The sequence below is a fragment of the Suillus bovinus genome (assembly GCF_016758785.1).
Source record: "Suillus bovinus strain UH-Sbo-P2 chromosome Unknown EDB93scaffold_13, whole genome shotgun sequence".
NCBI classification, from domain to species: domain Eukaryota; kingdom Fungi; phylum Basidiomycota; class Agaricomycetes; order Boletales; family Suillaceae; genus Suillus; species Suillus bovinus.
Genome location: NW_024542069.1, coordinates 83,166 through 108,035, shown reverse-complemented (window position 1 = coordinate 108,035; position 24,870 = coordinate 83,166). Strand labels below are relative to the sequence as shown.

Sequence of the window (24,870 nt, the reverse complement as noted above, 5' to 3'; positions counted from 1 at the left end):
GCGTCAAAGTCGTATCTCGACTCTGCCTTATCAAACAAAATGATTTGTCCGCGGGCGGGCTTTGTCAGTTTGCGAACATATTGCTTGAGGTTGGGTGATAATATTTTAGCTGTTGGGATTTACCAAGGAGTGAGAAGTTCGGTGTGCTTCCCCTCAACGCGTCCCTATTACCATCCCTCGATTAAGCGGACGGGGCTTACATTAAACTCTGTTCCAGAAGACTCCAACGACGACTATGTCACTACTCGCCTGCAACGAGTTCAAGTTCAGCCACTCCTATTCTCTTGCTTGGACTCAATCGAACTTGTAAGCAGTGACGGAGCATATTCTCCCACCTAGAGCATGCATTATAAGGGAGGGGGGAACTGTTGTTCGGGTTTAGAACACGACACCAGAGCACAAGATAATCAGCTCTCATTTCCAGCCTTTCGATCTGATCACAAGAAAACTCCTCCATATCTGGGGGAACGAGAAGTTGCTTTACGCGAGCCCACGGGAACTCAAAATCAGATATCGTATCCGTTTCTGACAGGAATGACCGATATAACAGACATTCATGGTCTCGGGCAGTCGTTCCAAAACCCCGTCGGCATAAACCAGAAGAAATCGTGGATATGTGACAGTCTCAGGCTGCAGAAGCCGAGGAGTGATGAACATTGGTATCGATCGTGTCACGCGCGGCGCTACAAGGATTAACATGAATATGGGGTGCGATGAGTTACTGGCTCATCGCGCATAAGTGATCTCGTGGCCTATGCCATTACTCACGTAAAACGCTACCAATGCGATCTCTCAACAAGCGCGCAAGAGACGCTTGTGAACATGGCCAAATCTTTGCTATAGCATCAAAAGGACGACCTCTCTAAGATAGCTACATGCTATAGCAAGTCAACTTGCTGATAGGCTGGCTCGATTCTCCTTCGTTCGGAGTTGCGAGAGCTTTGAGAGCAGTAACTTGAATGTGTATTCCGAATTTCCAAGTCACATACAGCCATCAAATGGAAGCGCAATTAATTCCGGTCTCCATTATGTGGAGCACGGCAAAAGACATAAAATTTCTATGGAATACATAAGTCATATATGAAGAATGATGATAAGGCTATAACACTTATTTCAGCAGTGATGAGATAGAAGATTACAGATGGGTCCCAGCAGTGGGAAACAATTCATATGCGAAGCGCTGGAAACTGAACGAGGAGTCGTGTCTACAGCAATTCTCGAGATCGTTTAATACGAGGGACAGCTTTTTCGGGCTTCAAGGTGCAGAAGAGAAAGTGACGGCGAGGACCGGTAGTAGCTGCGGCTGCTACTGCGGCAACACGTGCACCAAGAGGCGCGACATTAGCATCGCTGCGGATGCCTAGAGAAAACATCCTGTCAAAAACTGAGAAGCAGTCAACCAACGTAATTCATAAGAAAGAGCGTAACTCACGAGTTGCAGTGAAAGCTTTGGCTGTTGTCTGACACGTAAGGTGCGTGAGGGCGAGCGGTGGACTAACACCCTCCAGGTTTCTTAAATAGCGATATACCATAGAGGGTTGACAAGGACCTAAGGATGGGTTGAGCACATGGTGTATATGCGCGCGATGCCAACCCACCAAAACGGAAGACGGCATTGTATGCTTGTCTCCATTTTTCTTCGAGAAGACGAGCACAAATTGCAGAATCAGGACAGGTGGCGCACTACGAAGCGTCAACAACATGATCGCATGTCCGACGGAGACTTACGCATTGATATTCCTTGGCGAGTGGTGTTAATCCCAGTTTAAGCACTCGCTCAAGAAACCAGTTTCTCCTGTAAACAGCACCGTAAGATCAGATACGCATGATCATATGATCCAGAAGACCCACCGTTTCTCTAGTTTCAATAGAGTCTCTTGGCTAAGGGTACTAAGCTCTTCTTCGGACCACCCGCCTGGATTGTCAAGTACGAAGCGACTTGACTCACGGTAGAGCTCTTCTTCCTCAAAAAGTTCTGCAATTCGCATGGCTTTTATAGGTTTTCCGGCGGCGTGAGTTAGAAGGAAAGTGAGGCATTCCTGCTGGAGTGTTGGAACACAAAGCTTGTGGGAGATATTCATGAGACCTTCTACATTCTTCCAGGTTATGGTGCACTGGAGACTGAGAAAGGATTGGTGTGAAGGGTAACCAATGAAGACACTACTCACTGAGGGTAGACAAACTTCAGAAAATCGTGAAAGGTGTTAGCCTACGCGAGATCAGCAACATGCACGTGTAATTCAATTTTGAACTCACTTTCTCCTCTTTGAGAACTATGACAGCGTCATGACAATTAGTACGCCGCCGCCGCTTGACGGTTGCATGTGCAGTCTGAGACCCGCGTCTAATCGACGGTCTATCATCCATTCGCTGCTTCGCTTTCGTGTCACGGCTCGATAAGGTCTCTCCATTATTGGCTGTACCCTGCAGCTTTGCAAGACTGTTGTCGCGAGCACTGGCCTTGATGTCATCTTCGCCATCCTCGCTGCCACTCATGCCACTGTCTGTATCACTTCTCGGGGGGTTTTCAATCTCTACGGGAGATTCAGTATCAGATGAATCCTCGCGTGTAAATGTCATTTCCGTGGGCGTCTCCACAATGCCTTTCTCTCCTGGAATGGAAGGAGGCTGTGAGATAGTGATAACTGAGGACATTGACTGTGGTCTGCCCGTCTCGGCCCAGCTGCCACTCAGCGCAGCCTCAAAGAAAGGTGATGCAAAGATAAGGACTTCCTTATGCGCCCTACATTCGTGGGTGAATATTTGCAAGTAGGCCGCAGCAGTTTGTGCCACTCACCAGAAAGTGGTACCTTCAACCACAATCTTGACAGTTCCAGGGAATCTTCCCTTGCGAGTAAACGTGTCATCGATCTCTATACCTTCCTCGGAATCATACAGACTCAGTTCAGTGACCAGATCGTCGGTCTCACATTCTTCGAGCAACCACGGTGGTGAGCCCGAGGAACGGAATATACCTGAAGCTGCTGCATGGGTTTCTGTAGGTGAACTGAGGGAAGCTGATGGGTTGATATTGTTTGGCCCTCGTGAATTTCGCGCAATTAAGATGTGTGAAGGGTTCGTGGTCATCGCAGACAGTGCAGAACCACACAGCATGTTGAGGAGGTCTAGTACATGTGTAAGTCTAGTGTGCACACTTTTCCTTTTTCGTTCACTCATCATTCCACACTGCAATTCTTGATTTCATCTTTCCCTATATGAAACCTAGGCCTGAATTCGAGTTTGGAATCATCTACGGATTTTCAATGCCCTTGGAACGTGTTAATCTGTTCACAAATTATTTCTGGTTGATTTCTGTGTAATGGACTAGCGGTAGGTCATCTAACTAACCAGAGTTTCTAGTTGCACCACACTTCACCACGTCACAAATCGACACATACGTTCCACCATGTGATCTTCTCCCTTGGTCCCAGCAATATTCAACGGTTAGATCACACGACACTCTGACCCGTCCAGAATAACAAACAAAATGAATATCACCCTGGGTGATTCGGAACCCGCTGACAGGGAGCGGTCAGGTCGTTGCCCTGACATTGCCATTGTACTCGATTTTGTTACGTTCTTATCCACACAAATATCGATGCGTCGAGATTACCTTCCGGTACTGCCCATCTGTGAGCTCGATTCGGTTGTTTTAATCCAATTGCTGTCTTTTGCAGGGACGTATTGAATGTAGGAATTTTTTCATCAAGGTGTGGGGCGTATCATCAAACAGAAAAGGGTATGTTCGGCCCGACTACGTCGTATCCAGGGGGGACGTTGGTGTCGCAGCTGGCATCAGCGGCTGTCAGCCTCTGCCAGCTCAAGGCCCCCTGTTGCGCTCTGGAAGTTGTGGCCAACATCAGCTGGAAACTTCCTGCATCAAATTGGTAGCGGTCACGGAGTTGTTGATTCTACAAATCAAATCACGGATTTCCCAAATTACGAAGGTGTGTACCGGCGGTCTTTACATTTATGCTGCACGGTGAAGGGAATGGTTACTCTGGTTGTTGGTTTCCAAGTCTCAATCATCATCTTGTTTGTATTCATCCTCGGCATCCTCAGTCATGTTGGCTGTCACAGTTGCCTATGATTGCGGTCAATCTGTATTTCCTCATGTGCCAGTGACTATCAGAATAAATAACTTGGATGGTTTTTCAGGCCAGCCTTACACAGGGGATACCGAAGCCTCTTGTGTCTGTATGCTTCACCAGAGGAACGAATAACCTCTTGATGTCCCAGATGCAACACTGAATATCATTTGTAAGGCACCTACCTTGCTTTGCCGCGAAATCAAGCAAGCATAGAGGAATCGCCGGACGATTCTGACACTTCCGTTACCGATAGAATGTCACTACTTGCGGGACACGCACCCGAGCAGCGATTAATGTATCTCCCTGGTCCTCGCTAATTTAATTTCCGTCTGCCTGATGAGGCGTCATGAAATCGCTCAGTTCCGTCCCAACTTGTGTGGATGGTTTCAACGGTTATCAGTGAACTCATTCAATGAGACTGCGCCTTCAATTCATTTCAAGTTAACCATCGTCATTCTTTACGGTTCTTTACGGTGTCACGTTTTTTTTCCTGTGCATGAGTAACGATTCACGTTGGCAAATATCTCCAATAGTAAATCAAGTCTTTGCCTTAAAAATCGAGACAAGGATGGTACTATTTCAGTTCATGATGGAGGTTCACAGGGAAGTTGCACGCAGGCATAGTATTCTCCTGTGCCATGCGCAAGACTTACTAGTACACCAACTTGCCGAGATCATTATGTATTATTTGGATGCAGCCATGCGCTTTGTGACTCTTAATGGTGCTTGAATTAAATACTGCGCACGACGCGTATCATCTTTCTGATTGATTGTAGAGTGACACCACGAGGTCGACGAGCCGACCAACAACATGCGGCGATTCGATCATTATGTCAAGCAAGGTGTTAGTTGGCATTGCCCGACTCTAAGTTTGACCAAATGTTAGATCTCCTGTTTATTTTTGACCCACGGGGAGAAAGGGGATACTGGCTGCGGAATCAGTGATTCAGAGAACACCATACTACTATTAGGTGTATACTAATAATGTACGAGAGCGACAGGGACGCCATTTACTGCGGATCAAATACGCTGAACGTGTCCCTGGATGTTTCTAACAAGGTAATGTTACGCCCATTAAGCCTTCAACAGAGATCTAGCCATTGTCAATTGGACTTGCGGACCCCAGCAAGATCACTCATCGCCTTTTGTATTTCCAATTTCTCCATCACAGCTCGGTGCAAACTAGATTTACTTTTGTTCTTCACCTTTGTGTGTGGCGTGTCCTCGGTAGGGCTAGAAGATGATAGCTCCTGTTGTGAAGCATCAGTCTTAGACTCCCTTGTTGTTGTAATGTGCGAAGGAACTATAATTGGTGTGTGGCGCGGAGGTGGAGGCCACTGGGTTCGGCGTGAGCAAATGTCTGACACCTCTAATAAAATAATAACATACACCGCGATTTGGCTGGTTGAAATGTAAAGCAGCCCACGGCGGGTAATCCTTCTCGAGCTGCAGGAGATGGTCCTCAAGCAGTCGGAGGCGGGACATGAGCGTTCGTGGTGGAGCAGGGACTACGTCTCTTTTTAAAATATGTCGTTCATACAATATATCACATACCCACCATACCGAACGGCAAGATGTTCTTCAATATTCTTCACCCGTTGGTCCGTTGCAGGTTGCTGTTCGCCTTCTGCGTCATCATTGAGCGCAAGAAGCTCTTTCTGACTGCCCTTATCGCCGGCGACACCTTTCATGGTTCGTCGGAGAGGTCCATCTTCATTCTTTGCAATATCGTATTTCATCTGCACGTCGCGGTCAAGGTGCTTTGCATCTGTTCGTGCGCAGGACGGTATGGGCTCGGTACTGTCTGGATCAAGATTTAATCGCCGTCGTTTTTGGGCGAGAGATTCAAGAAACTCTGTACGATTAGAGGCGTCATTCCTCGCGCGATTTTGCGCGAGAAATTGGGATATTGACCTTGTTATCTGGAGTGAATTAGAAGCTGCGACGAAGGTCGAATAAACAAAACCCACTGATGTCTGAGACTGGGGCTTTGCGCTGCCAGAGAGATGAACATAATCGAGCTTTCGCTCCTCCAGTGGTCGTTCTGAGAGTGTTTCGCTACCTTTCGGTTTGCCCAAGTTCTGAGAAGGAAAATAGTTTGGTAAGTAGCGCAAAAATGGGGCGAAGTGCACACCATAAGATCCTTCATTAAATCTCCAATAGCACCAGGAACCTTCTGCCTTTCCCACTCCGCATTCATAACTACCATGTCATCCTCAAACCCCTTCAAAGCCTGATTCATCCCAACCTTCTTCAAGAACGACCGTATCACCTCATCCCAGTGACGATGTAATTCAGGCTCTGGGGTCGGTGAACGTGGTTTTTGCACAACCTTGGTCCTCTGACGCGGCTGGTAGGTCACAGCAGGAGGTTGATATTGAGGATAGGGAACCTGAGTGTAGTGTGTCTGCTGGCCTGATACACTACCGGACGCGATGTACGGGTAAGAGGGGACCTGCCACGCGTTTTGCCATCCACCGGGTGTGTAGCTCATCGCGTAGTAGCCTTGAGGATTCTGTCCTTGAGTTGCAGGCCCATATTGTACAGGCTGAAGCTGCGAGGAAGGACCTGCTGTTATAGTCTGTTGCGAAGTCGTGCTAGACGCTGGAACGGGGACTATATGAGCCGGCTGTTGTGCTGACGTTTCAGATGGTTGGGAGGGACCTGCTTGGGAGGGCGGAGGACCGTTTGTCATGCTAGTGACGCTGGTAGGTTCTTCTGTCGAGGAGTCACAGTTGAAGTAGCTGTTCGGACTTGGTGCAGAGTGGTCAGTAGCCCGTTTTTTTGGAACACCGTACTAGGAATAAAGTAGTTATCAATTTAGACTTTGGACAGCGAGGACCCTCCGGAGTCCAGGCAGTACTATACCAGCGCTCCATATATAGTAACATTGATGTACATAATGAACCTTGAATGAACCTCTCCTCTGCTCCGAACATACAAAATGCGTATGTAAGAATCTGCGTGCTCGAAGTGCAAAAGGCTTGGTGCAGGCAAAGCCCTTTGTAAAACGTTTGAACCAACATACCATTAAGTCTTCGTTCCCTTCGTGCTCGCTCTCACGTTGAACATCGGGTCATTTTCGTTCAATTCTTGTCCGAAAAGTTCTATGAAAAATTAACTTGTGTTCGCATCGACAGCCCGAAGCTGTCCCAGAATGCGCTTGTAGGCGCGTTTGTGTTAAAATTGTTGTCAGTGACATCCCAATCGATAACATTCGTCGTTCATAATTCCCCACATGGGTCACTACTTCGCTCGAAGCTGGTCACCACTAGCTGTGTGAGCGGGCGGCCGCCCATCTCAATCCCTCTTCACTCCCTGGTTTCTTTGCCACTTTCGACCCAATGATGAGGTGACCGAACCACAAGAGCCTTCGAGTCACCCTCACATATTCTTCTCGCTCGTCTTCCTTTACTCTTCCGCCGCTTTCGATCTAACAATGATGGGGTGACCGAACCTCAACAACTCCAAGTGCCTTTGGGGTCACGCTCGGTCAGACGCAGTCCCCGACTGCCTATCCTCGTTCATCCGCTCTTCGCCCAACATCAATGAAGCGATATAGCTCTCAGAACGTCCAAGACATAAAACAAAGTACCTCCCATAGTCGAAGTCCTCATATTGTCGAAGTTTCTCAGAGATCCTACATAATGGATTCGTTTGTGTTGTTTGTCTCCTGCGCACATACTCAACGGACCGATGATTTTTCCTAGAGACGCAGTGCGTCAACAGGTTTTCCATCTTACAATTAATTCTTTGGTTCCTTTCATTATCATCCCGTTCTAGACACGTTCAACTAATAGAATATCACGACCTGGCCCAGTACTCGGTATGCACTGGAGCCGTTTGACAGAACCTTTGATGAAATGAACAACGTTATGAGAAGGAGTTTCGGTGAGCATTGCAGATAAAAATGGTGTTCCTGACCGAGTATGCCCTCGCTCACGGGTCTGATCAACTGGCAATCTCCAGCATGGTGGAATCGATCTGCTGATAACACGAGAACTCTTCTTCACTCAAAATTTAGATTGCACTGTACATGATATTCCTGGTGTTTCTGTCTCAGGGGTCAAAATTACCTTTTATGGAAATTGTAGTAGATCCGTCCTTAGTCACATTGAACGGCATCTGTGCTTCTGCAGCCACCAATTAATGTATCCAAGTCATCGCCTCATGATAAGTCATACTTTGGAAAGTATATCTACCAATATATCTTTAACTGTTTCTCGCTCCCACACAGCATCTGGATCATTCACGTCAATGGGGCCCTCTTCCCAGTCTGAATCCATCCCTTTTGGTATCACCCCCGGTCGACTTACAGCCCCACAAACTGCGCTGCTCAGAACTTCATCCACAGGCGAGTCCCTCACCCTGACACGATGCGACACCACCCTTGGAAAAATCCTCGCCACATCCGCTTCTGACACATCCAATTCTAGCGGTTCCTCATCTTCGAGGGGTACACTCCGCGTGCTGCGGCGAGTATGCACGCTAGTCACGTCAGGTACATCATATGGCAGTGTAGAGCCATCGATAGGCGCTTCGAAGCTCTGGGTGTTCGTGCTCGACCGGGGATACCCACGTTCTGTGCTGTTCTCATCAACGCGCTCTAGATCATTGATCGATGCTTCCTTAATCAGCTCTGCCCCTGTTTGATCGATCCCGAGCACCCGAGCAGCCCGAGCGAGGACCTCTGCGTCTTGACGTGCACGTGCAGTGAGCATCATGGCGTCAAGCGCACCAAAATGTCGCGTGGCGGTCAATAAATCTGCGAGGTATATTTCTAGCGGCGGGCGCATGCGAACTTCAGTGGCACATAAGATTTTTAGTTTTGCCAGGAACGTGGCTGGTATTATGGGTGTGGAGTTGCTTGGTGGAGGGGTCGGCGGGCCTGACATAATTACATTGGGCAATGAGTACCCTGGAATCGAGGGCGAGGATAGTGCTGTGGATGGTGTTGACGGGCGGTGAGGTAGATAATTATGCATCGCGGCTCGTGTGGATAGCTGCACATTGATAGACGCACTCATAGCAAACCAGTCGAGCTGGAACTCATAAGATGACACATGACACGTGTAGAAGGTACATACCAGGCTGCTGTATATAGGCGGTCTCTCATACGGATCTAAGCAACATACATAGACCATAATAAAATCGTCTGGCAGATCAAGCTGCAACTCTGACTCGATTTCTGAGTGGTTATCCGATACGACGAGCTTCTTCTCTGCAAGAGTCCGTAGGACAGCACGCTGCGCAGGTAAACTAGCATGTTCTAATCCAGAGACGACAATTGCGTGTGGTATCTTAAGCATATCTGAATTGACATGCGATGTATGACGGTGATGGGTTGCCATATTGCCACTAGAACCAAGATTGGGTACGGAGGGTTCAGTCTGGAGGCTCAGGCGAGTTGACCTTTGTTGAGTTTCTGTGGACGGTCCGCCGTCAGCACTGACGGTCAGATCATCAGAGGGCAGTTGCGAGGTCGGCTGAACGGATCGCGCAACATCACTTGAAAAGGACATTGACATAGGAAAAGAAGACTTCCTGCTGTGCACTGTCACGGATGAACGATGGTGCCTGTGCTGGGGTGACAGCGAGCCATCGGTGGCGGCGATAACTGGGGGTGGGATAAAAAGGGACCGCAGAAATTTAGCGGGTGTCTGAGACTTCGTATCGGCATGACATCGAAATTTGTGGGTGACGTAACCGAAGATAGATGTGAGCGACTGAAGGCGCATGTTATTATAGAAATGCAGCCGGCTCGTAAAGTTTCAGCATACTTACGATAGTCGTAAGTCTGGATACAAGACCAACATCCTCTTCACGGGTCCGCAGAATAAGATTTCTATCCCCTGAAACGATACAAAGAAGCAAAACCTGGATGATGATTGGTTCGAGTGGCAGACCTGGAGCAGCAGCGCGTATATGAGCAAGCAAAGACGGCAGGAATAATGTAGAACCAGGATGTGGCAAATTGTCAGGAATGATTGTCACCATCAGAGGCACGAGCCTGAGCGCGACGTATACGGATATAACGTGTTTAAAAGACACAGGATGGTGATGGAAGGTAAGGTCAAGTGACTTTTGTTGATATGGTGATTTACTAGTAGTTAGACTCTTACTTGCTGGCCATAATGATCTCTTCACACACTGTGACATGATTGGCCACTCATTGGCCACTCAAGTCATTATTTTAGATAGGAAGGCCAATTCGGTCAGTTGACCATTCAACGTTAACTCGTTCGGTGTTTTATCAACCTCGAGGCAACCCGATTGAATGGTCACCGAGCCTGTCATCAATTACCTGTTGGTTCCTAACCGCCATTTTCTTATAACAGACCCTTCGCACACCTCGCTTCCCTTTCCGTCTCCCCCTCATCGTAGCTCTGTCATCCATCGATCATATGAATGGCAGGTAGCACATCCCAGTTCTACGTTGAGGATGATTCACCGGAGATCATCTACTATCCATTCGTAGACACAAGCCTCAGCCCTAATATTTCTGCAGGCTGGGAGCAGGTTTACTCGGGTTCAGGTGTTGCCTCTTCTCCAGGTCAGGATGGTATAGGAGACAGTACACACTCTACTAGCCTCAATGAGGCAAGCTTTATGATCAAATGGAATGGTAAGCACAGCTCTCGCCAATCAATGTCAAAACCATCAACTAGGTCGCTCATTGTTCACCCAGGCACTGGTATTGATCTCCTGGGAAGTGCTCAAAATGCATCCTATGAAATAACCTTGGACGGAATTAACATCTCTCCCAATACATCTGACCCGGAATCCATCCTTGCATCCTTTCACGATTTATCCAACACGAATCATACAGTGCTGTTGACGACTCTCACGAACCAAACTATTCCAGATTCATATATAGCTTTCGACAAGGCTCTCATCACCTACACAGCCCCCTCTGGCATTCTCAAGTGAGCTCCTACCGCCATAGCCAGGGTGCCGATCTACATTCCTACAGTGCTGATGATATCATTTTCAGCTCAACGAGCAACTCGACGATCATTGATGACGATAACGACATTACATTTGTGGGTAGATGGAGTTATGTGACTGACAGCACGGGAAATTCTATGCATATGTCCAACACTGCCGGTGACCATGCTCAGACCACATTCATAGGTACGTATCAATTCCATTATTTGGCAGTTATGTTGAATTTATGATGTTCCTTATTTGATTTCCGAAGGATCGGCCTTAACTGTCTATGGCCTCGTGTCTTCGTATTCTGGAAATTATTCTGTCACACTCGATAACATCACCACTAGCTTCTCAGCCCAATCCTCATATAATAATTCAAATGCGTTGCTATTTTTCGCTACCGATTTGTCTCAAGATACCTCTCATACAGTCATCTTCACCAATACTCAGAACACAACCTTTGCTGTGAGGGCTGGTGGGATGAACGTCACCACCTTCGGCAATGCCACCATGTGCGTCGTGTTCTTCTGCAGACTGTTGTTCCAGATAGGCTGACCGACCCATCAGAAATACTGCCATCTTGTCCTCATCAAGCAACCCGACTTATCCCGGGACAATTGCCGCTGTTGTACTCGGTGCTGTTCTGGTGGTCCTCATAGTGTGTATCCTCATGTACTGGCTATTTGTCGTCCGCCCGCGTGCTCGCTACAGGCAGAAATCGAGCCACCGCTCCAGGAAAATAATGAATCCAGAACATGTCATTGACATCAGTCCTCCTGGCGAAGAAGAGACCGAAGTGGCAAGCTTGAGCACCAGCAAAGGGTATGGATTCGGACTCGGCCTGCAACGCACCTTCCCCTTTGTCCGCAAAACGAAAAACGGGAGCAGCAGCAGCGGTCAGGTTGACAACACACGCTCGCGTTCCGTGTCCCACGTTGCAATGCCACCTGAGGAGCGAGATGTTGACAAGCGCTTCTCGACCAACACCCTCACCGTGGAATTCACTGCCTTGGGTTTTCCGCCGGAATCTGAGAAACTAGCGCCAGGCTGGAGTAATCCAATTGCACGCACGTCGCTTGGTTCTATGGGAAAAGGACACGCACGAATAGGAAGCCACAGATTGGCACTTCCGGAACTGTATGTGGAAGGGGTGGCCGCAGAAGACGTGTATGATGACGACGCGGATGCCAAGACCCTTACGTCAAGGCAAGACGAAACGCTTGCTGCAACCCTTTCCCTTAGCCCGCGAACGTCGGAAGCGCCAGGCCTCTTCGTTTCCGCTGTGCGCTCGATTGCGGGGATTGAGTGTGCCGTAACGGAGACCGATGACAGGGAGTCCTCCGTGCCGTCTCGGCCTGGCTCGCGATTTCTGGAAGTGAGAGAGACCAGCCCGTTCAGGATAGATGTTGGAGCTATCCTCGGCCAGTTTAGGGGACGTCAAGATTCACGTCGGACGAGTGGGAGTGGGAGTAGTAGTTGGTCTCGGGTTTGTGCCAGACTCTACCGAAAAGCTCACAGAGACGACGGGAAGCAGAGTATTCACGAGCACAAGCTTGAGAACCCCAGTCCTGAGTTGGTCCCCGTCGTTATGCTCGAATCGGGATCGGGATCAGAGCCGCCTCCAAGCGAGAATGCGCCTGCTTCAGGCACTTACTCCTTCCTTGACTTCACCTCGTCCCATTCATCATCACGTCGGCAATCAAAGACTACCACGCTAAGCTCAGCCGCAGTCGAGTTGGGGCACGACAGAGCCCGTACACCATGGAGCGATAGCACGTCCATACGGATGGTGCGCATTGAACGCGATAAACCTAGTGACGTAATGCATTCTGGACCCGATGCGCCTTCCACTGTGTCTCAGGGATCTCCCAATGATAGTCCTTCAGATAAATCCAATGCTCATTCTTCGCCGTCTGCACCTGCTACACACACTACTCATGGATCCTCGTTTCCCTTCCCTATCACTATTCCGCCCTCAACGCATATGCCGCACCCCTTTAATATCAACTACCAGCGCGAAAGCGACCACGAGGAACTCTCACCTCCTCCTCCACCATCACCTCCCGTGCCCCGGCAAGCGCAGGTTCCAGAAATCCGACATTCAGGTCTCCCATCAGATGCAAATGCTCCCACCTCTCCCACCGAAAGCGTGCCCTTCTCTGTATCCGACATCTATTTCCGACATAGTTATTCCGATTACAATGACATTGACTCGCGAAGAGAAAGTGCAGCCTCCACCCTACCTCCACATCCGCCTCTCCCTAGCCCGCAGCCGAATACTCCACCGCCGTACATTGTACAGCGTGTACTTGGAATGACGCCCGTTACCCCACACTCTCTTGCGGCAGGTCCCGCAGGCCATTTGTCATCAATAATTGCGGAGCGGGTATTGCGACCTGGAACATCTCCTCTGGGATCTTCTTCTAGAGCTCCTTATCGGATGGGCACATTGATTGGTCCTAGACCTCGGCCTTCCACATCTGGATCACCAAACTTGCGACTACCTCTACAAGGCTCGTGGAGCCGTGAAAAGAGAAACAATCATCCATAATACATAGGCGGCTATTTTGTCAACGATAACCAATTGAATGATGACAATTTCTTGGACGATATATCTTATGCTTCTCTCATTTACTCGCTGGATAGATCATGCTCTGGTCTCACAGAACGATCTCGTTGTCACTCCCTTTGGGTTATCATTCACGCATTTGTACCCTACTACTGCAAAGTTTTTTTTCCACAATTACATTTTTGTTTTCCGTAGCGATGAGAATATTTCCGCCGGATCGAGTACAAAGTACTAGAAGTTAGGAAGTCAGGAAGTCAGGAAGTTGGTAAGGTATCCGATCGCCGCAAACCGAAAGTGACAAATCGTCTTATGTCAAAGACTTCTCGCTTCTGTCCCGATTCCAGGCCCCTGGAAGTACTTCCATCGGTGCTGGACCCCGTGGGTGGTCCACTCAAGGGTGGAGATCCAAGTGATCCAAATATGCTATCCGATCCTATGCCCGGTGTAGTTGACAACGGAAGGGTGACTCGGCTGGAGCCCGGACTACCGAATGTCGCACCGAGTGTCAAGGGGGGATCCATATCGAGGGCAGAAAGAAATGATGTATTGTCGAGATCCGGCTTGGTGCTCGTAATGGTGAGGAATGAATCAAGAAGGCTGTTCTGCTCGGCCTTCGGCGTACCCTTTAAATCGAGGATCTAATCATTGCACAGCAAATAGAAACTTAATGAACAAAATGCAGGTAAAATAATGAAGGTGACCTAACCTTTTGGAAATTTGAAAATGAAGCATCACCAATGAGGAGGGTATAGTTTAGAATGAAACCTTCCGGAGGGTCCTGTCATTGTGTGAATGGCGTGATATGGACGGGAGAAAAGGTAGTTACCACTGGTGTCACAATGACCTTGAGCAGAGCCTCGAGCCTCGTTGTGCTTTTCGTAAGACTACGGGTATATCTATGCAACAAATGTATGAGCTAACCTTTCTCAAAATACAGGGGTCATTCTTACCCTTGAGTTACCAGTGCTTCTCCTGGTAGTCGCATTAGGAAAGATTTGACAACACCCAGGTCGATCAGTAACTGGGCCATTTTGGGTTAGGTCAAAGAAGAGCAGATTAATCAACTTGCAACGTACTTGTTCTCCACCAATTTCTTTCAAAGGTCGGCTCTTCACCGCTGCGTTGGTGAATTTCGTCAAGACAAAACTGTTATACAGTTATTAACATTTTCCCTACACGGTGCGACAAGACCAACCTGCATGCCTTGTCGAAGAAATTCCTCAGGTACTTCTTCTGTTCAATTAATGGCTTTATGATGTCGCAAAAGCTCTCGACAGCCCGAGCAAGATCATCCACATATGAAGACTGTCCAGTGACCTGGTTCAGCTTCTCCCACGACATGCGGGACATCGTGGTGAAAGCACCCTCGCAAGCAGCTTCCAATTCTCGTAGGAGTGTCATGATAGAGACAGAAATAGCACTGGCTTCGTATATCAGTGATGAGATGGGCAACGAGAATGACAGTAATACGTCATGAACAAGTCACGTTCTGCTTGCAATGTTACTTTCTCTTTAAAGCCGTCCTGGATCTTCTCTTTGATATTCTCCTCGAGCTACATCGAGGCAACACTCAACAAAAGCTTCACATAACTGCGGTGGACTGACCTCCAAAGCCGTAGTTTGACAGTAGTCCGCTGTATTGATAAACAGGGCAGCCTGTTGCAAATCCGCAACATCAAAACGCGAGTCCATAGACCTCCGTGTTTGAGGTGTTGGCCTGCAGATGTATCAGATGCTTGATGCAGTAGTCTTTAGCTACACGTCACAAACCGCTTTGACTGTGGTGCAAGGACGTCCTCTACATCGTACATCAGAGGTAAGACTAATAAATACCCTGATTATCTCACCGGCATATCTGCGCAGCCATTTCTTGTGTACCATACACAAATCAAATAGTGCTTGTCCGGTTGATAGCTTGGCGCATTGCTCAAGACTCTGGCCGTAAAAGTAAAACAGTTCTGTTGACGAAGAGAGTACTGTTTGTGGAGTAGCCGCGTCCGCATCTGTAGAGACAGAATCATGCGAGGTCGTATCAAGGGATGTTCGTGGTTTTGCCTTCGAACCCAATGCTCGGTGAGTAGCAAGCATGTCAGCGAGAGCTCTAGTGGATCAGCAGATATAGTAAATGTAGACATTAGGAGAAGTAAATACATACTTGTCTTGAGCATCAACAAATACACCAAGATGGGGTTCAAAGGCAGATGACATTGATTGAATGGTTGCTGAAGATGGAGGTGAACTTGCTTCTAATATGTCATTAAGCTGTTCAAGGGTCTATCGTTAAGAAGGAACGATGGGTTAGCTTGAGATTGACATACTGGCGTTAACCATTTCTTTGCCATGGATGACTCGAATTCAATCGTCTGCCGTAGGGCTTCGAGCAGTGCTTTGATTGTCAAAGAGGAGCCTGCTTTAGAAAGCAATGCTGCAAGATCATCTCTGATGAAATAAAGATATCAATTAGGAATTAGGAGTGCATCATATCTATGGCGTGACAGACCTTGTGATAGCTACAAATGTCGTGAAAAGCGCCCATTCAACCTTCCACTCTGAAGGGAATGTGCGGCCCAACTCCAACTCATGCGTTCCAAGCACACGTCTAAACCATGCATACCTCCGGCTGATATTGTCTAAATGACCTGCCTCGTCTGTGGCACGGAAGATGCGCCGATACTCCTTGAGCTCGAGTGCGACATAACGGTCAATCAGATGTCTCCGAACGTCGTCGCCTAAAACATCAGCGACAGCACAGGCATCTATGATCTGAGCCGGTTTTGAGGGTTTAGCAGGATCCTGGAGGTAGCTAAAAAGATCCACAAGTCAAGGACTCTGCATACTGAGAAAGTGACTTACAACGCGTCGAACTCCGCTTCGAGTTGAGTGCGAATCTCACCCTGAATTTGTTGTACTCGTCTCCAGACCTGGTTAATGTGATGGACAGACGTGTAAGGTTTAAAAGAGGCGGATATCTGCTTCACAGCCTGCAGACGAGTCAATAGGTTGTTGTGAAATAAGGGATGGAAACGAACTGCAAGAGTCTGTGAAACGTCTCCGTATTTCTTCTCTTTCGTTTGGTCTTCCAATTGTGTCAGAGCATTTACTTCGAAGAATCAGCGGGAATATTTGCGACGGCAATGCTGCGGAACATACCCAGCATCTGCAGGCGTTTGAGTGTTGTCATACTGAGGATGAGGTTCTTCTTCGCGAGGTCAAGAGCCTGGATATCTTTCGTGATGTCGCGCACAACAGCCTCAGATTCCGTCGCTTTCTCCCGAATGCGTGACATTTGCCCAAGGAGGTCCTGTCATAACCCTTCAATAAGGACTCCAACAGTTGGACCGGCAGGCATACCGAAATCATTTCCTGGATCATCTGCATACGGTTGGGATCTTGATCACGTCTTAGCTCTTCCTTGAGTTTATCAATTTCGCCTTGCAAGTCACGTTCAGTTTGAGACAGTCTCGCTTGAACGGTTTCTAGCTGGCTCAGTGAAGCCTCTATACCTTGTTTAGTGGCACAATTTACACCTCGATACGTGACGTACCATCTGGGAAAAGCTGGTTCAGCATATCTAGCGGGTTAAACTCATTAGACAGAACATCGAGGGGATCGTTCTGGTTCTCTGGATCGAGCTCGAGGATACGTTGGATTGCAACGACGACCTCTTGTGGAAGTTTAGCATGTTCATGTCTTCCATACGTCGAACGTGTGGACATGCGAGGTAATAACCTGCAGAAGAGCTGCTGAGAGCAACTGTTCCACGTAGCGTTACTAGTACTAGTAGTAGCAAGCCAAATTGATTGCTCCCGGTGAAGCAGAGTTTGCCAAATACAGCGACTCGAACTCCTGCGATATACTACTTCCTCCAAGATGGCGCTTGACACCAATGACTTCCACCACAAGTCCGACTAGTGATACCCGCAGCCAGGTTATCTCTACCTACCATGACCATCCCAGATTCATTTGTGTGAGCTGTTCAGCGGTGCTAGTGCGTGATAATGTCGAAAAGGCTACTAAGCCCCACATTCATGATACATCTTCAGGCATTGCAGGACGAACTTATTAGCAAGTCTTTCTCAGGCAGAGAAGGAAGAGGCTTGTAAGTGACGCATGATTCAATTCATCACCGCAATGAGTGATGTGCTTTTTGCAATCCAGCCTCATGTACTCAGCAACCAATGTGAAATTGGGAAAGAAAGAGGACCGCCCACTTCTGTGAGTACGCAACCTTTGCTGTCTGTCCCTTTTAACCACTCCTTGTGTTTTAGCACAGGTGTCCACACCGTAGCTGACGTCTTCTGCATGGGGTGCAATGACCGTGTTGGATGGTATTATCACAAGGCAGCCGATTTATCTCAGAAATATAAAGAAGGTTTGTCCTTGTACAGATCATGGCTTAATACCGTCTTACGTGCTATAGGAAAGTACCTTCTTGAACGCGAGAAAATAGTGAAGGAGAATAACTGGAAATTGGATGAATGATCTGCGACCCTGCAAGTATTTCTACAACAGGTGGAGTTCGTGTAAATTACCATGCTAATATGATTGTCATGAAAACGCACTCTACATTAAGCAGGCATAGCAGGTGGCTCGGTATCAATCGCAGTGTCCGTGCATGATGACATCGATATCTGAACGTGCAGACTTCTGTTTGCACATTTCACTGGGCAGCGTTGCGGTGACAATAAATTTATGGTCGCACGTCCATTCGCGCATTGTTGGTTCTCGCATACGAAGCCACATTCCTGATCAGTGCAACCAAGAGGTACCCTTCAATATATCACGTGTGTTCCTGTTATCGTTTGGCCAGCTTCGAGCTATCAACACTTCCGTCAGTGAGCAAACATTTTGTCGTGTACACCTTGAAAGTCACTGAACTCAAAGAGGATTACGCGTCAATCAACGCGATTGGATAGACTTCAGGAATCCACCTCGACATTATCACAAGCAGGGCATGCCTCCCGAGACCATGGGACACGGTCTCCACACATCGCATCCTTTCTACGTTATATTTTCGGTTCAGGGTCTGGCCGTCCCGCCGCTTCTTTCCAGTTACTTACCACCTTCGCTCTGCGGCGACCATTCCCTTCGAATACCTCCCAGTAAGTGTTGCAATAAAATATCTTGCAGCTTTGCACGTCGACATTCACCACTGTGCGATAGTTGGCCTCTAGGGAGCTGCGCATGATGGGGCTCTATGAGGTATCGAAAGATTCGATACCAGATGCCAGCCTCGAAAATATCCACTGCCAAGCTTACTTTCTTTACTTTGCGGGGTTCCGAAAGGCCATCCGAAAAGCCCTCATTTGTTCTCGACGATGCTTCTCCAGACATCGAGTAGCTATATAAATGAATATGCCACCAGGATCTCAACATCTCGCCATCTGATGAGGGCTCGTGACTTCTGAGTCCGTTGCCCAGGGCTAGTGTACTGGAAACCTAGTAAACGAACATATCTTGTTTCATATCTGGCACCGGAAGCTAGAATTCATTTACTAAGAGGTACCCTCACTGTTGTTAGCAGAACTCGGGAGCTTTCAAGTTGCCAACCAATCTGGCAAAAACCGGTTGTGCCTGCCCAAGGGGGTGGCAAAGTGAACAGGCACTAGAACAAAACTCCGAAGCAACCAAAACAATCAATGAATTCAAAAAGCACAAAAACTGAAGCAGGCTCAACTATAGACCCCAAAAGCATTTCATCTTTTCGCTCAGTACGCATAAAGTGGGTTCAGAGCTTGAAGCGTGCATCATCAAGTCAAGCCGCCGGCCTCCAAACAAATAGTCATCGATATCCGGGCCCGGTCATCCGATCAACTAGCTGATTTTTCGATGAATCACGAGTGAGAGGAGTCCACGCCAGGCGCTCGTTCCTACCCGTCAACAGCTGCTGACCCCGAAATCTGGGACCAAGATTGAACGTGGGATGCCAGTGGAATTGACCGTTGACGGCGGTAAGATAACTGTGACAGCACCGCGGGTCCAGAACTCCAGGAAAATCACGAGAAATGGTCAAATGAGGATTATTGAAGGTCGTTCATTCACAGTACGTCGCAATTTGTGGTTTGCTCACCAGCGACATACCTGTAGCCTACCCGATGAGCTCGGTTACCCGAATTTCTCGGCGATGCAAGATAAGCCATCATCAACCTACCAAAATCATCAGCTCGCACGTTGCTTATGAAAATACAGGCATGTAATCACTCGGACCTTGCTCACTCCCTGCAATCTCTAACTCGTAGCAAACAAGGTAAGGTCAAGGACCCTTAGCTACGAGTGTGTTGACATTTCAAAGTAGATCGCCCAACATGGTCTCATGAAACGCCAGTCTCTGAATACATCATTTACAGAGTCCATGAAAGTCAAGGATCCTCGCCTGCTGCTCCTCGAATTTTCTCACTGCTACCCTACCATCATATTTTTATTTTATTTCTTCTGCTTTTTTGCACTAAGATTTCAGTGAACAGTATGTCTGCTGCACTCTCCTTCTTGCGCGTGATATCGCTGACAACAGGCACAAGAAGTTAGCGAACTTACTGGTGCACATGCTACCACCTGCTGTGCTCTCACTTGCATTAACCCTTCTTATAACTAATCAATCTATTGAGCGCCTCCTCTCGCGTGCTCTCTGTCTTGACTGTCTTGTGCCCCGACACCTCCCGCCCACTCATAAGCTCCCCGGTGTTCCAACTTCCCGTGTTTATATCTAATGCATGAGAGCAGTTCAAATTCGATGTACTTGAAGATTCTGTGATTAAGCAGACAAGACCTCCGCGGTCTGAATCTCCGATTTAAATTATGATATTAGCGGCAGCCACTTCGCCGGATACGCACTTCCTGCCGGTCCTATGGTCTTCAGAGCATTTGATTCTGAGCGCAAAACTATATCTCTGATTGCCTAGCCTCGTACTGAGCCGATTAATAGCTGCGTAATGCCAATTCGGGGACAGCCAATCGCTTGTCCTCCGCGCACTTTCACTTCCTACGGACGGATGGACCTCGACATTTACGGTCGAGCGCATTCCGAGTCCTCGGAGCAGCCCTTCTACTTTTGGCCCTTCATCATCATATCCCCATCGTGCTATGTCTCCCACAGAACTTGGGTGTGTAGCGTAGCATGATGCTTATGACTACTAATTTAAGATAATATTATGTAATGAAGACAAACTTTTCAAGTTCACCGCCAGTGGAAGATGGACTCGGAGCTCGATGGAGAGCCGACGGAATACTAACGTAGGTCAATCACCCTGGTCACTGGTGCTGCCAATGTCACCTGCGAGTTTAATCTTGCTTGAGGGTATCAGCGCACCTGGCGTAGCTCCCACGAGGCTAGCATTACCCGTGGGTTGAGTGACAGGGGTTGGCATGTTGACACGTTGGCAGGACCATCAATCTCGTCAATTATTCCTGGTTCCTGATTGGCTGCATGTTCGGATAACGATTAATCAGTGATCAATCCTGCCAGGGATCGATTGGAGACCAAAATTTTTGGCACGCTAGTTCAGCCTAGATATAAAAACTCTTTCTCCTGGTTCAACTGGATCCTCATACATGGTATCTCGCATCCAACTCCCGCTAAACAGTCAGTGTTCTCTTTCACGTATTTCGTTCAGAGGATTGATCAGAATGTTTCCAGGTGTCTTCGCCGTCAGCAGTTCCAGTTCCAGTAAGAAGGTTTGTGCCATGTAAATTTTATGACTCGTACTGGGTGCTTATCATCCTGTCTACGATGAAGCCTCCGTGATGCCCTCACTTGCAAAGCTCTTCTCCCTTCGCTCCCCCCTTGGAATTTTCGAAAAGCACGGGCCTGACATAGCCGCCCCAGCTGCCGAGAGCAACAAGTCGCCCATCCCGTCACAACAGGTTGCAAGTGAGAAGCAGGAGCAGGAGAAGCTCATATGCGCCAAACTCAGTCGTTTCGCCCAGGTCCCAGTCTCGGCTATCTTCGTGTATGTCTAGCATCTCCATTGTGAATCCTTTTGTTTATTTCTTCGATTCCCCCCTTCTTTAGATTGGAACCCGGATGGAACCCTAGCGGTCTTTCTGATGAGCAGGCTTCCCTGATCCTCAAAACTCACGGACCTAACATACCGATGGCGGAACATCGTCTTGCTGCGATACGCATGCTCTGGGGGGCCATTGCCAATCCGTTCAACCTCCTTTTGACTATCCTCGCCATTATCAATGCTGCCACTCAGCAGATTCCTACGTTCGTAGTCATGATGGCAATGGTTGTCGCTTCGACCGGCTTAAGGTTCGCGGGCCCTGTCTTTGTTAGGGTTGATCTAACATTGCCCCAGATATTGGCAAGAATTGAAGTCCACGATTCAAGCAGTCAATTTGATCAAGTCAGTCACGACGAATACTCGCGTCCTTCGTCATCGAAGCTCCGGTTCGGAAGAGCTCGAAATCGATCAGCGGAATGTAGTTCCAGGTGATATCATAAGTGTCACCAGTAAGTAGTACTACATCTTTCCTTCTCATCATTTTAACTTTGCGTTCCATAATAGGCGGCGATGTCTTCCCTGGTGATTGTGTTCTCATTACGGCCGAGGCTATCACGATCACACAGGCCTCGCTTACGGGAGAAATGATGCCCATCGAGAAAACCGTGCGCCTTACTGCCTCGCGTCCCGGAGAAACGTTTGATTTACTACACAATAATAATGTTTGTCTCGCGGGCACATCTGTTGTCACAGGCAATGGATACGCGCTCGTCGTCTCGACTGGCAAGGATACCTACATGGCTTCTATCGCCACGGAGCTCTCCAAACGACGACCGGAAAATGCTACTCAAATTGGCATCAGGAAAGTCAGTTATGTCTTGTTGGCCTTCATGGGCGTAAGTCAACATTTTTATCGAATTTTGTATATTTTCTGAATCTAACTTCTCTGAACAGGTTATGGCCCCGATTGTGTTCATCATCCAGGGTGCTATTAGTAAGAACTGGAAGAACGCGGTCATGTTCGCGATTGCCATTGCAGTCGGCATTACGCCAGAAATGTTGCCAATGATTGTGGTATGTACATTGCTTTCTGCTACTGTAGCTCTCAACGACATTTGTGATGCAGACATCTAACCTTGCGCTGTCTGCTGTTCGTGTGGCACGCAAAAAAGTCATTGTGAAGCGTTTTGATGCCATCCAGAACCTTGGCGCCATCCAGATTCTCTGCTCAGACAAAACAGGGACGCTTACTGCTGACCTCGTGCGCATCTCAATGTCCGCGACGGGCACGGGAGAACTCTCACAACTTCCCATTAAGTTGGCCTATATCAATTCCTCTCTGCAGACTGGTTCTCGTAGTCCGATCGACCACGCAATTGTCGACTTCGTCAATCAAAGTGAGCAGGACATCTTCACAGACATTCCCGGAGACGGCTGGGTCAAGCAGGGCGAAATTCCTTTTGATTCGTCACGCCGCCTTCTGTCGGTCTTAGTTTCGCGACCCGGTGGCGATGGCACTGAAGGACTCCTAATCACAAAGGGTGCAGTAGAAGAAGTCTTGGACCGGTGCGTGTCAGCCTACAACCACCAGCTGCCTCCTTCCTCAAATGCCTCGGGACCGTTTGGTTTATCCCCTTCGATGATGCCAATCCTCACAGCAGACGGGCGACAAAAGATTCTTGATACTGCCCAGCGTTTGAATGAGGAGGGGTTGCGTCTTGTCGCTGTGGCCTACCGAGAGCAGTTCATCAAGCCGTTCATGACCATATCATGCTCTGACGAGAGCGAACTTACTTTCATCGGATTCATCGGGCTTCTTGATCCATTGAAACCCGATGCCACCCAGGCAATCAAAGATTTGGCCGCATTGAACGTGCAGGTATGCATTTCCTCTGCGCTTTCCTAAGATACAATTAATCTCGCGATTCGCAACAGGTTCGAATCCTCACTGGTGATGCTCCTGCAGTGGCTGCGAAGGTGGCTCGCGACCTCGGGATTATACCATCTCGCCAACATTCGTCGAACACGGTGGATGAGAAGGATGTGGAGGCGTCTCTCTCTTCCAACAGCGAGGAAGGGCTCGTTCTCACTGGCACCCAGCTTGAAGCCCTTGCAGATGATCAGGATGCTTACAAGGACGCCATTGATCGCTGCATCATCTTTGCTAAACTCTCGCCTTACCAGAAGCTCGAGGTCGTGAAAGCCCTGCGCGCAGGGTGGTGGTGGCAGAGCAGTCGCCTTCTTGGGAGACGGCGTCAATGATGCTCTTGCTATACGTGGCGCAGACGTCGGGATCTCGGTGGATTCCGGAACTGACATTGCGAAAGAGGCAGCAGATGTGATCTTACTTGAGAAGAACCTGGCTGTAGTCGCTGACGGTGTGATGGAGGGGAGGATTACGTGAGTTCATCTGGGGCGAGGTTTTGCGCTGAACGCTAAATGAGAGTCGTAGGCTCATGAACACACTGAAGTACATCAAGATGGCGACCTCTTCCAACTTTGGTAATATATTTTCGGTCTTGGGTATGTGTCCGTTGTTGGTCTTTCATACGGTGTTTAATTGATGCGGTATGTTTTTGAAGTTGCTTCTGCGTGGCTTCCATACGATCCTATGCTCCCGCTGCAGCTCCTTGTTCAGAATCTATTGTATGATTTCTCTCAGGCATCAATTCCTTGGTATGCATCACCACATCTAGTCGTATATTTGACGTTGAACAGTATATGTTAGGGATAATGTTGACCCCGAGTACTTGGTGGCCCCGAGGACATGGGGAGCGAAATCAATCATTCGTTTCATGGTTTGCATGGGTCCCTTCTCGAGCCCTTTTGATATCATCACATTCTCTATCAACTGGTGAGTAGATCCCTGCGTGATCAAAAATAGTCCATTACCGGGCGGCTTCAGGTTCCACTACGGCATTCGTACACTCGACAACCCACTCGTTCCCCTTGCACAAACGAATTGGTTTCTCGAGGGGTCTCTGACGCAGGTAAGATCTTGGTTAACTTGTACAAACTCAAAATACGTGCTAACGCTCACGGGATAAGCTGTTGATTATTCACTTCCTACGAACAGGCAAGCTCCCCTTCATCCAGTCCCGCGCGTCTCTCTCAGTCGTTATTACCACCTTCGGTATCGCTGGTATTGCTATTGCAATCCCATACATTCCGAAGGTCAACACTGCCCTGAAGATGACCCCACCTGAGCCCATGTTCTACGCGTACCTGGTAGGGACGGTCTTTGGCTATGCTTTGGTCGTGCATATTGCCAAAACACTTTATCAACTTGCGTTCAAGGAATGGCTTTAGAATAAGCATTATGTCGATAAGCTCG

The 24,870-nt window shown here is 48.3% G+C and overlaps 7 protein-coding genes across 7 annotated transcripts; 3 read left to right on the top strand and 4 right to left on the bottom strand.

The window, feature by feature from the left end:
- Positions 1 to 1,205: 1,205 nt before the first annotated feature.
- Positions 1,206 to 3,087, bottom strand: EDB93DRAFT_1081232 (uncharacterized protein; the record flags this gene model as incomplete). The annotated part of the gene is made up of 8 exons (XM_041445599.1): positions 1,206 to 1,384; positions 1,433 to 1,549; positions 1,599 to 1,683; positions 1,729 to 1,795; positions 1,852 to 2,121; positions 2,169 to 2,209; positions 2,257 to 2,743; positions 2,798 to 3,087. 8 exons carry the CDS (start codon positions 3,085 to 3,087, stop codon positions 1,206 to 1,208), a joined length of 1,536 nt encoding a protein of 511 aa, XP_041309903.1.
- Positions 3,088 to 4,961: 1,874 nt separating this feature from the next.
- Positions 4,962 to 7,009, bottom strand: EDB93DRAFT_1131789 (uncharacterized protein). The gene is made up of 5 exons (XM_041448977.1): positions 6,226 to 7,009; positions 6,062 to 6,172; positions 5,650 to 6,013; positions 5,481 to 5,599; positions 4,962 to 5,428 (listed from the first exon to the last, which is right to left on the bottom strand). Exons 1-5 carry the CDS (start codon positions 6,784 to 6,786, stop codon positions 5,195 to 5,197), a joined length of 1,389 nt encoding a protein of 462 aa, XP_041309902.1. The 5' UTR covers positions 6,787 to 7,009; the 3' UTR covers positions 4,962 to 5,194.
- A 1,196-nt stretch (positions 7,010 to 8,205) lies between these two features.
- On the bottom strand, positions 8,206 to 10,222 carry EDB93DRAFT_1131783 (uncharacterized protein). Its single transcript, XM_041448976.1, has 3 exons — positions 9,876 to 10,222; positions 9,179 to 9,817; positions 8,206 to 9,133 (listed from the first exon to the last, which is right to left on the bottom strand). The coding sequence occupies exons 1-3, from the start codon at positions 10,086 to 10,088 to the stop codon at positions 8,270 to 8,272; spliced, it is 1,716 nt and encodes a 571-aa protein (XP_041309901.1). The 5' UTR covers positions 10,089 to 10,222; the 3' UTR covers positions 8,206 to 8,269.
- On the top strand, positions 10,223 to 13,786 carry EDB93DRAFT_1320066 (uncharacterized protein). The gene is made up of 5 exons (XM_041454900.1): positions 10,223 to 10,716; positions 10,780 to 11,017; positions 11,086 to 11,225; positions 11,293 to 11,536; positions 11,592 to 13,786. Exons 1-5 carry the CDS (start codon positions 10,500 to 10,502, stop codon positions 13,573 to 13,575), a joined length of 2,823 nt encoding a protein of 940 aa, XP_041309900.1. The 5' UTR covers positions 10,223 to 10,499; the 3' UTR covers positions 13,576 to 13,786.
- EDB93DRAFT_1131775 (Vps53-like protein) lies at positions 13,787 to 17,403 on the bottom strand. The gene is made up of 18 exons (XM_041448975.1): positions 17,138 to 17,403; positions 16,945 to 17,090; positions 16,744 to 16,894; positions 16,623 to 16,693; positions 16,447 to 16,574; positions 16,094 to 16,396; positions 15,912 to 16,032; positions 15,749 to 15,855; positions 15,441 to 15,694; positions 15,364 to 15,391; positions 15,199 to 15,310; positions 15,064 to 15,146; positions 14,789 to 15,013; positions 14,670 to 14,739; positions 14,544 to 14,614; positions 14,420 to 14,489; positions 14,300 to 14,371; positions 13,787 to 14,231 (listed from the first exon to the last, which is right to left on the bottom strand). Exons 1-18 carry the CDS (start codon positions 17,307 to 17,309, stop codon positions 13,848 to 13,850), a joined length of 2,568 nt encoding a protein of 855 aa, XP_041309899.1. The 5' UTR covers positions 17,310 to 17,403; the 3' UTR covers positions 13,787 to 13,847.
- Positions 17,404 to 17,479: 76 nt separating this feature from the next.
- EDB93DRAFT_1239441 (yippee zinc-binding/DNA-binding /Mis18, centromere assembly-domain-containing protein) lies at positions 17,480 to 18,075 on the top strand (the record flags this gene model as incomplete). Its single annotated transcript, XM_041451633.1, has 5 exons — positions 17,480 to 17,581; positions 17,637 to 17,692; positions 17,752 to 17,808; positions 17,862 to 17,965; positions 18,014 to 18,075. The coding sequence occupies 5 exons, from the start codon at positions 17,480 to 17,482 to the stop codon at positions 18,073 to 18,075; spliced, it is 381 nt and encodes a 126-aa protein (XP_041309898.1).
- A 3,258-nt stretch (positions 18,076 to 21,333) lies between these two features.
- On the top strand, positions 21,334 to 24,845 carry EDB93DRAFT_1248163 (Mg-transporting ATPase; the record flags this gene model as incomplete). The annotated part of the gene is made up of 13 exons (XM_041452680.1): positions 21,334 to 21,539; positions 21,602 to 21,844; positions 21,891 to 22,045; positions 22,101 to 22,432; positions 22,491 to 22,610; positions 22,663 to 23,415; positions 23,472 to 23,769; positions 23,822 to 23,936; positions 23,989 to 24,059; positions 24,119 to 24,212; positions 24,265 to 24,390; positions 24,442 to 24,526; positions 24,585 to 24,845. 13 exons carry the CDS (start codon positions 21,334 to 21,336, stop codon positions 24,843 to 24,845), a joined length of 2,859 nt encoding a protein of 952 aa, XP_041309897.1.
- Positions 24,846 to 24,870: the final 25 nt, after the last annotated feature.

Coding starts and splice junctions, on each gene's coding strand:
- EDB93DRAFT_1131789 (XM_041448977.1), bottom strand. CDS start 6,786: ATGACAAACGGTCCTCCGCCCTCCCAAGCAGGTCCCTCCCAACCATCT. Junction 6,014..6,061: donor AGCCCCAGTCTCAGACATCA/GTGGGTTTTGTT, acceptor AATTCACTCCAG/ATAACAAGGTCAATATCCCA. Junction 5,429..5,480: donor TCAACCAGCCAAATCGCGGT/GTATGTTATTAT, acceptor CGCCGAACCCAG/TGGCCTCCACCTCCGCGCCA.
- EDB93DRAFT_1131783 (XM_041448976.1), bottom strand. CDS start 10,088: ATGGTGACAATCATTCCTGACAATTTGCCACATCCTGGTTCTACATTA. Junction 9,818..9,875: donor TATCCAGACTTACGACTATC/GTAAGTATGCTG, acceptor ATGCGCCTTCAG/TCGCTCACATCTATCTTCGG. Junction 9,134..9,178: donor CGCCTATATACAGCAGCCTG/GTATGTACCTTC, acceptor TATGAGTTCCAG/CTCGACTGGTTTGCTATGAG.
- EDB93DRAFT_1320066 (XM_041454900.1), top strand. CDS start 10,500: ATGGCAGGTAGCACATCCCAGTTCTACGTTGAGGATGATTCACCGGAG. Junction 10,717..10,779: donor CTTTATGATCAAATGGAATG/GTAAGCACAGCT, acceptor TTGTTCACCCAG/GCACTGGTATTGATCTCCTG. Junction 11,537..11,591: donor ACCTTCGGCAATGCCACCAT/GTGCGTCGTGTT, acceptor CCGACCCATCAG/AAATACTGCCATCTTGTCCT.
- EDB93DRAFT_1131775 (XM_041448975.1), bottom strand. CDS start 17,309: ATGTCCACACGTTCGACGTATGGAAGACATGAACATGCTAAACTTCCA. Junction 15,311..15,363: donor CTTGCACCACAGTCAAAGCG/GTTTGTGACGTG, acceptor ATACATCTGCAG/GCCAACACCTCAAACACGGA. Junction 14,372..14,419: donor AGGTCATTGTGACACCAGTG/GTAACTACCTTT, acceptor ACACAATGACAG/GACCCTCCGGAAGGTTTCAT.